Raw genomic sequence first — 12,840 nt, 5'->3', positions numbered from 1 at the left:
GCATTTAGTTTTATTAGCGTTTAAGAGCAATTGGAGGCCACGGAATGAGAGTTGTATGGCACTGAAGCTCGTTTGGAGGTTTGTTAACACAGTGTCCAAAGAAGGGCCAGATGTATACAGAATGGTGTCGTCTGCGTAGAGGTGGATCAAAGAATCACCCGCAGCAAGAGCGACATCATTGATATATACAGAGAAAAGAGTCGGCCCAAGAATTGAACCCTCTGGTACCCCCATAGAGACTGCCAGAGGACCTGACAACAGACCATCCGATTTGACACACTGAACTCTATCTGAGAAGTAGTTGGTGAACCAGCCGAGGCAGTCATTTGAGAAACCAAGGCTGTTGAGTCTGCCAATAAGAATGCAGTGATTGACAGAGTCGAAAGCCTTGGCCAGGTCGATGAAGACGGCTGCACAGTACTGTCTTTTATCGATGGCGGTTATGATATCTTTTAGTACCTTGAGCGTGGCTGAGGTGCACCCGTGACCAGCTTGGAAACCGGATTGCACAGATAAGAAGGTACAGTTAGATTCGAAATGGTTAGAGATACCACGGGCAGGTATTTATTTCAAGTGCAGACGAAAGTTGGGGAGGGGAGAACGGCAGGAAGGGACAGAAGAGAGAAGGCTATATTTACAAGATTAAGGGTGGGACACAGCCATTTGAATAAGACCTTACATGTAATAGGAAAGCATCCAACAGGAAACCGAGACAGTGGAGCATGTATTGATACAGTGGGGACATTATTGGAGGGAAAGAGAGAGGATGAGATCTAGTATGAGGGAGAAGGGGTTACGGGAAATTAGTTTAAGGATTATATTGAGTAGAACGTCATTAGATATAGTCTCAAATATGTTGTTATCTTTTTAAGAGCAACGCGGCTGGCACGCAGGATTTAGTTTCTCCCTGTCTCTGTCCCACACTCAAGTACAGTAGGTGGCGGTAATGCACCATAAATTTAGATGCCAACCACCCATGAACCCCACCAAAGAAGAAGAAGAAGATCGGCTGAGGAACGAGCGTCGCGGAGGAGTGACGTTAATGCTACGTCTCTTAGTAGCTACTTGTTTCCGGGTGAGGGATTTGAGGTGAGTGGTATTGGACGAAACACAATATTTAACAAAAATAGTATGCTATTAAATGACTCCTTAAAATATTAGAACAATACGCATTAACAAATGTTGTAATTTTTAATTGTAAACCTACTTCATTTTGCGAACTACATTTCTAATAGAAGTGGATACCTAGTTAATCGGCCTTGTCAGCTACATTAGCATAGCAAGTTAGCTAGTTAACGTTAGTTGTGAATTCCGGGTTTGTTTTGCCATTCTATTTCTGTTATTTTATTTGTAGTTTGTCAATGTGTACGTTTTTATTAGATTACGTAGTTATCTGTTTGATTATCTGGAAATGTTCTGTGTTTGCAGGTCCACAACGATATAAAATTAACAGTATCGACAATCTTCCATCCGCCAAGATGTGCAGTTATCACGGTACAATCAGACTGTTTGTGCAGGTGCTTTGGGCCCACCTGCTCTGTGGATGGGCGTTTGGCTCTGAGCTTACATTTGAGCTTCCGGATAACGCAAAACAGTGTTTCTATGAAGATATTACCGTTGGTACCAAGTGTACACTTGAGTTCCAGGTAAGTTAATTGAGGCCCTCACATTATGACATAGAGTTATGGGAATTTATGTTGATAATAATTCCACCACTATGGGACCAAGTTTTATATTGAAATGGATAGGCTGTATTTTAAACAACACATTTTCTGTCCAGGTTGTCACTGGTGGGCATTACGATGTTGACTGTCGCCTGGAGGATGCAGATGGTACTGTTCTTTACAAAGAAATGAAGAAGCAGTACGACAGCTTTACATTCACGGCTGCCAAGAATGGAACATACAAGTTCTGCTTCAGCAATGAGTTTTCCACCTTCACGCACAAGACAGTCTACTTTGATTTCCAAGTTGGAGAGGATCCTCCACTTTTCCCCAATGAGAACAGGGTCACTGCTTTGACCCAGGTAGGTCTGTTAAAATGACTATTGTTGAGAGATGCTCTTCTATGTGATATTGATTTATGGCAGTTCAATAACAAACCAAAAAACAATTGGTTAAATCTCTACAACAGTATGAAATGTCATTGGATTTCAGTGGGCCCCATTAGGTGAAGATGTCATGTGGGAATAGTGTGCATTGACAAACAGTGGTTGGTTATTTGCAGTGCTTGTATGTCAAAACATGCAAGGATCTTGTAAGGATCTTTAAACTCTAAATACCTCTGTTTCAGATGGAGTCTGCCTGCGTGTCCATTCATGAGGCCCTGAAATCGGTCATTGACTATCAGACACATTTCCGTCTGCGGGAGGGTCAGGGTCGCAGCCGTGCCGAGGACCTCAACACAAGAGTGGCTTTCTGGTCCATTGGAGAGGCCTTCATTTTGCTGGTGGTCAGCATCAGCCAGGTAGTTTTGCTGAGGAGCTTCTTCTCTGACAGGAAGACCACCACGACGCGAGTTGGATCCTAACGTCCCACAGCATCTCATCCCAGTCACCTCCTCCACTACAACAACAACAACAACAACAACAACGGTTCATGGCAGATTTTTGCTTTTTAGATGCCATTCACGGAATTTGAATTTTTAATATACGTTCAGGTTTGAAGTTACTTTTAACAAACCCAGTGGATTTTCTAAATGAAATCTAGCAAATATTGGAATTGTAACAACGTATTTATTATGTGGGTGCATATTGTCATTGTTTTTTACAACACTGTTTTCCTGAATGTATGAACATACTGGTGGCCTGTCTTGCAGTTCTAATTTGAGACCTACTTGATACAATTCTGCTTTAAACTATAATTTAATGTATTTGCACACAGTTCTCACTTCCTCCTTAGTAATGGCTCAATTCAAACTTTGTTTTGATATGAATGAAAATAACTGATCAACCGAGTACACAATTGGTAAGCATGTTCTTTGTTTTTAATTTTAGATTCCACTTGTCAACATAGCTCGTGGCCAGCAGAGGTTGTGTTTTGGGTGGATGAGCTTTGACTTGGTGCATTTTCAGGAGTTCAACCAATCTCTTTATTGTAACTGGTGTTTTGTTCTTGGTGTAAATGGTAAAACAGATAAATATGAAGCTGGTTTAAGCACATGATTTAATTTCATTTATGTTAGGCATTTCTTTAATGGTGTGGTCTTTTTCAGTGTGGTCTTTTTAAAATGTTGGTTTGTATACTGTTCATGATTATTTCTGAACAGCCATCACTGCTGCCACTCCAAGGAATTGTTTCCTTATTTGAACAGCTGAATAAACCTTTTCTGGTAAACCCATTTTTCTGACCTTCTATAATCAATTGAACATTGGTTTGAACTATTGAAGTACAGCGTCTATATCCAGGACTAGGATGTATATTGCGCTGTAGAATAGTTCACTAACATTTGTCCAGAGAGCTCTCATCAGAGAGTATCAAGAATAGCTGATACATTAAAATCCACTCATTGCTCAGGTCTCTGATCAAGTATTGTTTTTTTTCCTCTACAAAGGAGGCAGTTTGTGGGTCATGTATACCTGTAAACATCACAAATGGTGTGATTATAAGCAACACAAAAAGTTGAGGGGTGATGGTTGAAAAATGTGTTACGCTTAAAAAGATTTATCTAACTAGGCAAGCCAGTTAAGAATTTCTTATTTACAAAGACTGCCTACCCCGGCCAAACACGACACTGGGCCAATTGTGCGCCACCCTATGGGACTCCCAATCGCAGCCTGGAATCTAACCAAGGTCTGCAGTGACTCCTCTAGCACTGAGGTGCAGTACCTTAGACTGCTGCACCACCCGGGAGCCCTGCCTAGTGTTCTTTTGAAGAACTGCAGAAAGCATTCAACTATATATGAAATTGATCTTGATTATATTCACTTGGTGCTTGCTGATCTAATATGATCATAGAAAAAACATGATCCTCTGTACTTGGTTCACGAAACCTCCAGGAGGTGGCAGTAGCATAGAATGAAAAAAAGACATGCAATTCAATCTCGCCATTTGGAAGGACATATGTCATTTCGTTTAATACAGTTTTATTCACAGATTACAACTTTATTCATACAAACTACAAAATTGAATTGAAATCTTGCTCAACTACCTAATAATAAAATGTATGAGGAAGTCTGACCCTTTAACTGGGTCGTCACAAGTTACCACAGTCACAAAGTCATTATTATGGCTAAATCCCGCCTATTTCTACAATTAATTTTAAAATGACATTTTAAACATAACGTTAACCCTAACATTAACCGAACTGCTAACTTTATGACTAACCCTAACTTTAAATTAAGATAAAAAAACATGACTTTTTTCGATATATACAATTTGGACTTTGTGGCTGTGGTAACTTCTGACAATCCGTTAACCGCCGTTGCGCAAATACCCACTCTGTGATTGGATGTTTTCCTTGTCAATAAATTGGGTGTTACAAAGAAACGGCATTGTTTTCGATTGGACTTGAAGTGTATTCTGGGTATTGAGTCGTGATAAATTATGTGGTGGGTGGACAAATCTGCCCCCTCAAGAACACCGTAGAAACATTGACCATAGTTGATTTTCTTGTGTTATTTCAAATGAAAAACATTTAACGTTCGGGCAAGATTTATGACTCTACCATCTGGTCAACATCGAAGAAAAAGAAAAGGCATTTCAACCGACTTCGGCTGCTGGACAACGTTGACTAGCTTAGCTTCACACATACAGGAAATAAGTGGGGGTGGATGTCGGCGTTCTCTGGGCCTCGCCGTAATTATTAGTATTTTAACTGGATAGCTACAACCTCTACCTATGTCTACTTACACATGGTTCTGTCTGAAAATGACATACATAATTAAGTCTATTCATAAAAACCCGCTTGATGGAATAGAAAAGGACGTCGGACGGCGTAACGTTGGACACTCGGAAGAGTAACTAGCTAGATTGCAGCTGGTATCAATATTGTTGTTGGTGAGCAGTACAATACAACAGTTAGCCAGCCAATTGAGGAAGTGAATTGTCCGTCGCTAACAAGCCCGTGTTAACTTTCAATTGAAGAGGGGAAAACCGAACAAGGCAATGTTAACAAATACGTTTATCAACTAGCTACCTGATTTCTACCCATTTCGCTCATTTAGCTAGCTAACAAAACATATGACAACATATTCAAAACTAGCTAGCGCCACAAACAAAGGCTTCTGCTCAGCACCTGCCACGGACTTATCTCGTCGACGTTCCTGTCTTTTTAATCAACTGTGTATCCGGTGAAGGAAGCTGAACCAATGGATTTACAAACGGCTGTTTTCAATGCAGCCAGAGATGGCAAGCTACGGTTGCTTCAGAAACTTTTGGAGAACAAAATTGGCCACGAGGTTATCAAATTAATGGCAGAGAAAACCAACGGGGCGACCCCTTTGCTTATGGCTGCCAGATACGGACACCTGGATTTGGTGGAGTATCTAATGGAGTGTTGCTCCGCACCCGTTGAGATTGGGGGGTCAGTGAATTTTGATGGTGAGACTATTGAGGGTGCCCCCCCTTTATGGGCTGCCTCAGCAGCAGGACACCTGAAAGTCGTGCAGTCTTTACTTGGCCACGGTGCTTCTGTGAACAATACAACACTCACAAATTCCACCCCCCTGAGAGCAGCCTGCTTCGATGGACATCTGGACATTGTAAAATACCTGGTGGAGCACAAGGCAGACCTGGAGGTGGCAAACAGACACGGTCATACATGCCTCATGATTTCGTGTTACAAAGGACACAAGGAAATTGCCCAGTACCTCTTGGAGAAAGGTGCTGACGTTAACAGGAAAAGTGTTAAAGGTGAGTACATTCAAGACGTGTTAATTCTCCTGTGTTGTATATCCTGGGCCTACCTAAACAATGATATTAGGCCTAGTAGCTGGCAGGTGTATTACTCTGTGATTGTCTTCATAAAATCAAGAAGTTGAAACATTTACACTAAGTTGTACATCAGATTGGTCTTGATACAATTTTATGGTGTTTTTCAGACTGTCTCAAGGTCAATCCTTTAAATCATCACATTTGTCATGAATCTTGCCCTGGAGGCAGAACTGGGTGATTTCCGCTAGATTGAAATGCTGAAAAGTCAAAATTGGCTATATCGAGAGAAAAAAATAGAAAAAAAGCAAGGATAGGCATTAGTGTTAACGGTGTGGTTAGACTTAGTTTTAACATCTGATTTCAATACTTAGTGCAACTTTTTTTAGCCACTTGTGAAATCGACAAGTAGGACAGATGTTTTTCTACTTGTCCTAAAGCTCATATCACTTGTCCCCCTGTATTGACAATGGAAGGCTACTGGTCACTGATCCCATGTATTATCTCCTGCTGTTGTTGCCTTGAGCAAGGCACTTAAAGTAAAATACTGCACTGATAGGCTACTGTATAACACGTGTTTGGTCAACCCTTCATCTGGAGAGCTACTGTGAGTGCAGGCTTTTGATCCAACCCTGCTCAAACACACCAGAGTCAGTTTATGAAGGTCCTGTTGAGCAGCTTTATTATTATTATTTATTAACAATGTGTTTGAGTAAGGTAGGAATAAAAGCCTGTATACCCAGGAGCTCTCCAGGGCTCTCCAGGAGGGGAGGGTTGGCCACCCTGCAACATTACAATTACAACCAGATACTTTTTGTAATTCCCTCATTCAATGAACCAGGGATCAAATAAGCTGGGAGAGTTAGCCAACTAAGATGTTTATCTATTTGTAAAGTTAAATTATTCAGTGTTCAGGGGAGTTCTTGACGGCATATGAGTTACTTGTCCATTAGGCTATTCTAAGACTGTTTTTTTATTTTTATTACTTTGTCAGAATTGCATGGCCAGTATTGAATAGACGAGAATCCAACACATTTTGAGCGCTTGAGAGATGGTTTTTACAACTGGAGCATGCAGTATTGGTTTCATCAACTGTGCATCCGTATCAACTGCGTGTCGGCCATTTGCGGTTATACATTAGTGCCGATGGAAAGTTATTTTAGGACATTGGACATGACGATGACATTAATGCAGGCTAGTATTTCACTAGCGAGAACCAGCCAAAATACAATCTGTTTTGAATTGTCTATGTAGTTAGTCTGTGTGTAATTTATTTGATCGGTTGCCCTAATGTCTCTCTGATCCAATTTTCATCTGAATAGCCTGCCCAATTGTTTGATATTGTGATTCTTTTAAAATTTAAAATTCATTTTACTTGTCCATTCAGACAACTGAGATCTATATTCTGCTTGTCCAACAATTGTATTTACTTGCGAAGAGAAAGCAGACAAATGTCCGCCATGGAGTTTTGCCTCCAGGGCAAGATTCAGGACAAATGCTAACCTGCTAAATCCTCACATTTGGACATCTAATCAGGTCACCTAACAAGCTGGTTTAATTTGTATTTAAACCAATTAAGGGAAGGGAATCCACCCAAGCTTTTGCTAAATGTAAGCCTTGCAATCGCCCACTCACAAGATCTGTTCTGGTCCATGAGATTTGCACCCCCTTGGCGTAACGCTTAGATTGGCACATTGAGTTCATCACTCAGAGGTTTCTCCTAGTGAGATAAGGCTACAGGCAAGCATGTGACAAACCCATTTAGTTGGAATGTAGAGAATTTAACATTTTGATCAACCTTTTGTCTCTTCACTTCATCTTCTTTTCAAATAACTTGCATATATATTGCTTTTTATTACTAGAATGTCTGCCAAAAATGACTTCCATTTTGCGGAACACATGAATTTGTTTTGATTTGATTTGTTTTTCTTTCTTCACAGGTAACACAGCATTACATGACTGTGCTGAATCTGGCAGCTTGGAGATAATGAAGATGCTGCTAAAATATGGTGCCACAATGGAGAGGGATGGTTATGGAATGACCCCACTACTGTCCGCTAGTGTGACGGGCCACACTAACATTGTTAACTATTTGACTCAACACCAGCAAACACGCCAATTGGAGAGAATAAACGCCTTGGAACTACTTGGTGCCACTTTTGTGGATAAAAAGCGTGATCTTCTTGGGGCATTAAAGTACTGGAAGAGGGCCATGGACCTGAGATACAGGGACGGCAACAATGTTCTCCACAAAGCACACCCAAAGCAGTTGATCATGGCCTATGACCATGCCAGGGAGGTAAGTAATGAGGAGGAGCTAGACAGCTTGATCTCTGAACCAGATGAGATGAGGATGCAGGCCTTGCTCATTAGAGAGCGCATCCTAGGCCCCTCCCACCCCGACACCTCTTACTACATCCGCTACCGGGGCGCTGTATATGCCGACTCTGGGAACTTTGAGCGCTGTATCAATCTATGGAAGTACGCCTTGGACATGCAGCAGAGCAACCTGGACCCCCTCAGCCCCATGACAGCCAGCAGCCTGCTGTCCTTCGCTGAGCTCTTCTCCTTCATGCTCCAGGACCGTGCCAAAGGCCTGCTGGGCACCTCTGTCTCCTTCGATGACCTCATGGGCATCCTCAGTAAGAGCGTGCTGGAGATTGAGCGGGCGGTGAAACAGAACCTGCCTGACCCGGCTCAGCTCAGCAAGGCCCTCTCCATCATCCTGCATCTCATCTGCCTGCTAGAGAAGGTCCCCTGCACCGTGGAGCAGGACCACTTGAAGAAGGAGACGATCTACAGGTTCCTCAAGCTGCAGCCCTGTGGGAAGAATGGCTACAGCCCGCTCCACCTGGCCGTGGACAGGAACACTACCTGCGTGGGCCGCTATCCTGTCTGTAAGTTCCCGTCTTTCTACGTCACCTCTATCCTACTGGAGTGTGGGGCGGACGTCAACTTCCGCGACGAGGACAACAACAGCCCCCTGCATGTGGCCGCCTCCAACAACCACCCGGACATCATGAATCTGCTGATTGCCTGCGGCACGCACTTTGACAGCACCAACTCCCTGAAGCAGATGGCCTGTGACCTGCTGGATGAGAAGGAGATGGCCAAGAACCTGATCCAACCCATCAATCACACCACCCTGCAGTGTCTGTCTGCGCGGGCCATCGTCAAACACAGCCTTTCCTACAGAGGCAACATACCAGAGAAGCTGGAGGCCTTTGTGCTTCTCCACAGATAATGACTATTAAAGACGTTTGAGTGGAGTGCGATCCTGCTCTTTTGATCATATTGAAGTCGAGGATGAATGTCACGTGAACAACTTCGCTTTCCCCCCCCTACAGAGCCAGAGTTAAAGCTCTGTGGAAAATCAATGGGGATTTTTGTAATATGGGCATGCACAATATTTTGAACCGAGCTAGTGTTTTGCTTTCTAATTTCTACATATTCCATGCTATTTATTAAGATATCATTGAGAGATTTCTCTTTGTGTGTTTCTCTATTTGCAAAGATGCAGGAATATGTTGAGTCATTTTTACATCACCATGGTTCCAATTCAAACCTTTTTCTTTAACTAATTGGTCTTTTGATCAATCAGATCAGCCCTGAAAAAGATCTGATTCGATTGATCAAAAGACTAATTAGTGGACAAAAATGTCAGAATTGGGCTGCCTGTGTAAATGCAGCCAATGTTGCCAATATATCGACCCTCTACATTTCATTGTACGTTCTTTATGCTCTCATTCAATGGTAATGTTTTCAGGGTTTTGGGTCTGTGGCGTTGAGTAATGGACTAATTTCTCCATCAAAACCATAAAGATGCTTCATGAAGTGGTCATGTTTGCAAATACCATAAGTGCTTTATTCCTTCTATGCACAGGCTATGATATGCGACTGTTCTGTGCGGTGTCTTGCATTTTGATGTGGTAACTCCCCTGTTCCTTCATCTTTCCCTAATTTGTTACACTAAGCAGAGGGATGTGATGTGACAATTGCTGAATGCTGTTAGTGGTGGGGTTGGGTGATTTCATGTGCTAACTGTTAAAGGTTATTAAGTGCTGAAGTTGAGTAGGAGTGTATGTAACCCTCATGCTTGATATCATTGACCTTTGAACCTGATTCTTCTATGGTGATCTGAGCACTAAGCAACATGGTTAGTTGGAAACTAATATGCCTGTGCATGTAGTTAGAATTCAAAGGAAACCCCTCGACATCTGAGTTTTGAATGGCATATCATTAAATTATTGCATAAAGGCTTTAGAGCTCTGACGAACCCAAATGTATAACCTTATTCATCCAATTGCATTATAATTGGAAAGTAGGAAGGCCTTGTACAGTGTGTCTGTCTGAGCTTTGTGAAGTAACCTTGCACATTAGCTTTATTCATCTGGTTTAAAAAAGGGCTTAACTTAATATGTTAAGGAATAGATTTAGCTAAATACAGAACCATACAAAGGAACCATACCAGGAAACTTGCTTTAATTCTGCACTTTATTACAGACTGTAAGATTCCAATGATCAATTTCATGTCTTAAGAACTAATTTGACAATAAACCCATGTTGCATTTGCCCTCTTTTTCCCAGTGTTTTCATTCAGACCCAAGTAGCTATGCAGCAGGATTACATTTGTCTCTGTAGTGACTCTCCTGCACACACCTATTTCCCACCCCTTTAAAATGTGGCAGTGTTACTGGATGTTCTTTTCTTGATGAGTCATGGGCTGAGGAATGCCTGTAGCCAGTAGGGTGGATCCTCTTGATAGATCACAGTAGGCCTGTCTAGATGGCCATGGTGCTTGAACAAAGACTTGTTGGTTATGCTATTGTTGTTTCTCTATTGTAGAAAAACATGGTCAAGACCAACTTTTTTTAGATTCTTTGTCGTAATATCGTTTCTCAACTCATTAGCCTACCTCTTGGCTGGAATGTTCATGTCATTAAACTAAAATGAGGGTACAGTATGGTTGAGCATGTTCAGACTTGCTTGTAGTCTGTCAAGCATGAATAACTTGTATAGTTTTTTTTCTTCTGAGAATTAGCCTAGTTTAATTGCCACTCAATAGGTCACACATTTTAGAGTGTATTGTCATTGCAATATTGTGGTGTTTTTCACCCCTAAAAGGACTTTGCACCCCCATTGAACCCAACCCTTTTTAAACTATTTCCTTTACTGGGCTACACACATTACTGTCATTTATCATTTCTGTCCTTTTTGGCAATTGACGCTCAGCCTACTTCTGTCATGTCTTAAAATAACCCAGAATAATGCCCCACTGAAAACGTGGCCTCAATAAGGGCTCGTTCCAATGTCTCCCTGCAGGTGTTTCAGTCAGTACAACGCCCATAAACCCAGCTGAAAGATGGCACTCCCTAAATGCTTCTCAAAAGTTTCTAGAAATCATGTTAACCTGTTTTTAAGACAACTCCCAGCTCAGAGTAGTTTTTAGGGTAATGTGAAGACACAGCCCAGACGAACTCTGAGCCTGGAGTAAAATCAACTTATGAAAGTTTCAGCTGGTAATCGAAACAGTTTTGAGGTACCGCAAAGGAAAGATGGTGATGACGCTCCTTGACTTTGTTGCAAATAATGGGGAAAGACCAATGAGGCATCGCCAGCTGTGCACGGTTCAGACAACCACGGTGAAGGTGATGTTGCTATTGTGAAACGTTCAATACTTTTCACCTGACAGTCAGTTTGCCTTCTAATAAATCTTTGCTAGTATGTTGGCACGCATTACATTTTGGGGTTTTTACAAATTCTGTACATTTTTAAATTTGAATTTTTATAATATTACCATTACCGACACTTGTCACACCCATTTAATTACTCAACGTTACATCAAATCTGTTGCCGATAATGTTGCATAAAACATGTTGGAAGGTCTATCAATTTCATTGAAGTTAACATAGGCCCTAGATGCCTTTAATTGCCCAATTTAGGCTTTTTTTTAACGTTGAGTTTCAAAGGGATAACTTGCAGTAGTCTGGACAGGAGATGACCGGTTCCATTAGGCCCAGCGCCACTTCCTGTGTGTGGAAGGGTGGTACTCTAATGAAAGTCCCTTTACCTCTCATATGGGAGCTCTTGTCTGGTAAAGTGTTGGAATTTCTCATTAGTATCGGCCAATGTGAAAAAGGAGACTCCATTGAAACATTTGGCACATGTTCCCACAAAAAAAAGACTATGGAATACTATATTACCTAGTATATAATTCTGTAGAATACTATACTACACTGTAGTATCCCTTGATCGTGTAGTGCTTACTATATAATTTTGTAGTATACTGTAGAATACAATAATCCACAATGTAGTATCCCTTGATCGTGTAGTGCTTACTATATAATTTTGTAGTATACTGTAGAATACAATACTCCACACTGTAGTATCCTTTGGTCATGTAGTGCTTACTTTAGAATGTTGTAGTATACTGTAGAATTCTATACTACACACTAGTATCCCTTGAATGTGTAGTGCTTACAATAGAATTGTGTAGCATACTGTAGAATACTATATTAAATACTACAGTATTATCTGCAAAAACATAGTAATTACAATACTATATTTCTAAGTAATAGTTTTTACTATAGTAATACTACAGTATTTGTACTGTAGTAAATTATACTGCAGTGTATAGTCCTGTCCACAAAAACACTACATTAAATACTACAGTATACTTCCGCAAAAACACTAGTGAATACTATATACTAATACTACAGTATTTAGAGCATAGTATACTCTAATATTTTTTCAAAAGGGTGCAGGTGCTATGACAGCCGCATAACAGAGAACATATTATAGTGCTTCATCTGTGAATAGTAATGACAATAGTGAACTTCCACTGTATTTATCTCTGAACGTACTTATTTTCTGAGACTAGCTTTTAAAGATTCAATTAAGTTGAGTTATCAATAATGAGAGACAGAACCATTAGACAAAGAAAGCATGACCTGTTTAAGATCCCCTCCCC

General features: G+C 41.1%; 2 protein-coding genes across 2 annotated transcripts; both read left to right on the top strand.

The window, feature by feature from the left end:
• Nucleotides 1-993: 993 nt before the first annotated feature.
• Nucleotides 994-3,339, top strand: LOC112246806 (transmembrane emp24 domain-containing protein 7). Its single transcript, XM_024415349.1, has 4 exons — nucleotides 994-1,089; nucleotides 1,429-1,646; nucleotides 1,781-2,026; nucleotides 2,293-3,339. The coding sequence occupies exons 2-4, from the start codon at nucleotides 1,479-1,481 to the stop codon at nucleotides 2,527-2,529; spliced, it is 651 nt and encodes a 216-aa protein (XP_024271117.1). The 5' UTR covers nucleotides 994-1,089; nucleotides 1,429-1,478; the 3' UTR covers nucleotides 2,530-3,339.
• Nucleotides 3,340-4,494: 1,155 nt separating this feature from the next.
• LOC112247106 (protein fem-1 homolog C) lies at nucleotides 4,495-10,443 on the top strand. The gene is made up of 2 exons (XM_024415776.2): nucleotides 4,495-5,852; nucleotides 7,811-10,443. Exons 1-2 carry the CDS (start codon nucleotides 5,309-5,311, stop codon nucleotides 9,112-9,114), a joined length of 1,848 nt encoding a protein of 615 aa, XP_024271544.1. The 5' UTR covers nucleotides 4,495-5,308; the 3' UTR covers nucleotides 9,115-10,443.
• Nucleotides 10,444-12,840: the final 2,397 nt, after the last annotated feature.

The sequence above is a fragment of the Oncorhynchus tshawytscha genome, linkage group LG04 (assembly GCF_018296145.1).
Source record: "Oncorhynchus tshawytscha isolate Ot180627B linkage group LG04, Otsh_v2.0, whole genome shotgun sequence".
In the NCBI taxonomy this organism is placed as follows: Eukaryota; Metazoa; Chordata; class Actinopteri; order Salmoniformes; family Salmonidae; genus Oncorhynchus; species Oncorhynchus tshawytscha.
Note: the sequence above shows the minus strand (reverse complement) of the source record. Positions and strands in the feature narration are given on the sequence as shown.

Bases quoted from the DNA above. Each gene is read 5' to 3' on its own strand.
- LOC112246806 (XM_024415349.1), top strand. From the start codon at position 1,479: ATGTGCAGTTATCACGGTACAATCAGACTGTTTGTGCAGGTGCTTTGG. The intron at 1,647-1,780 runs GTAAGTTAATTG...TTTTCTGTCCAG, and splicing joins AGTGTACACTTGAGTTCCAG to GTTGTCACTGGTGGGCATTA. The intron at 2,027-2,292 runs GTAGGTCTGTTA...CCTCTGTTTCAG, and splicing joins GGGTCACTGCTTTGACCCAG to ATGGAGTCTGCCTGCGTGTC.
- LOC112247106 (XM_024415776.2), top strand. From the start codon at position 5,309: ATGGATTTACAAACGGCTGTTTTCAATGCAGCCAGAGATGGCAAGCTA. The intron at 5,853-7,810 runs GTGAGTACATTC...CTTTCTTCACAG, and splicing joins TAACAGGAAAAGTGTTAAAG to GTAACACAGCATTACATGAC.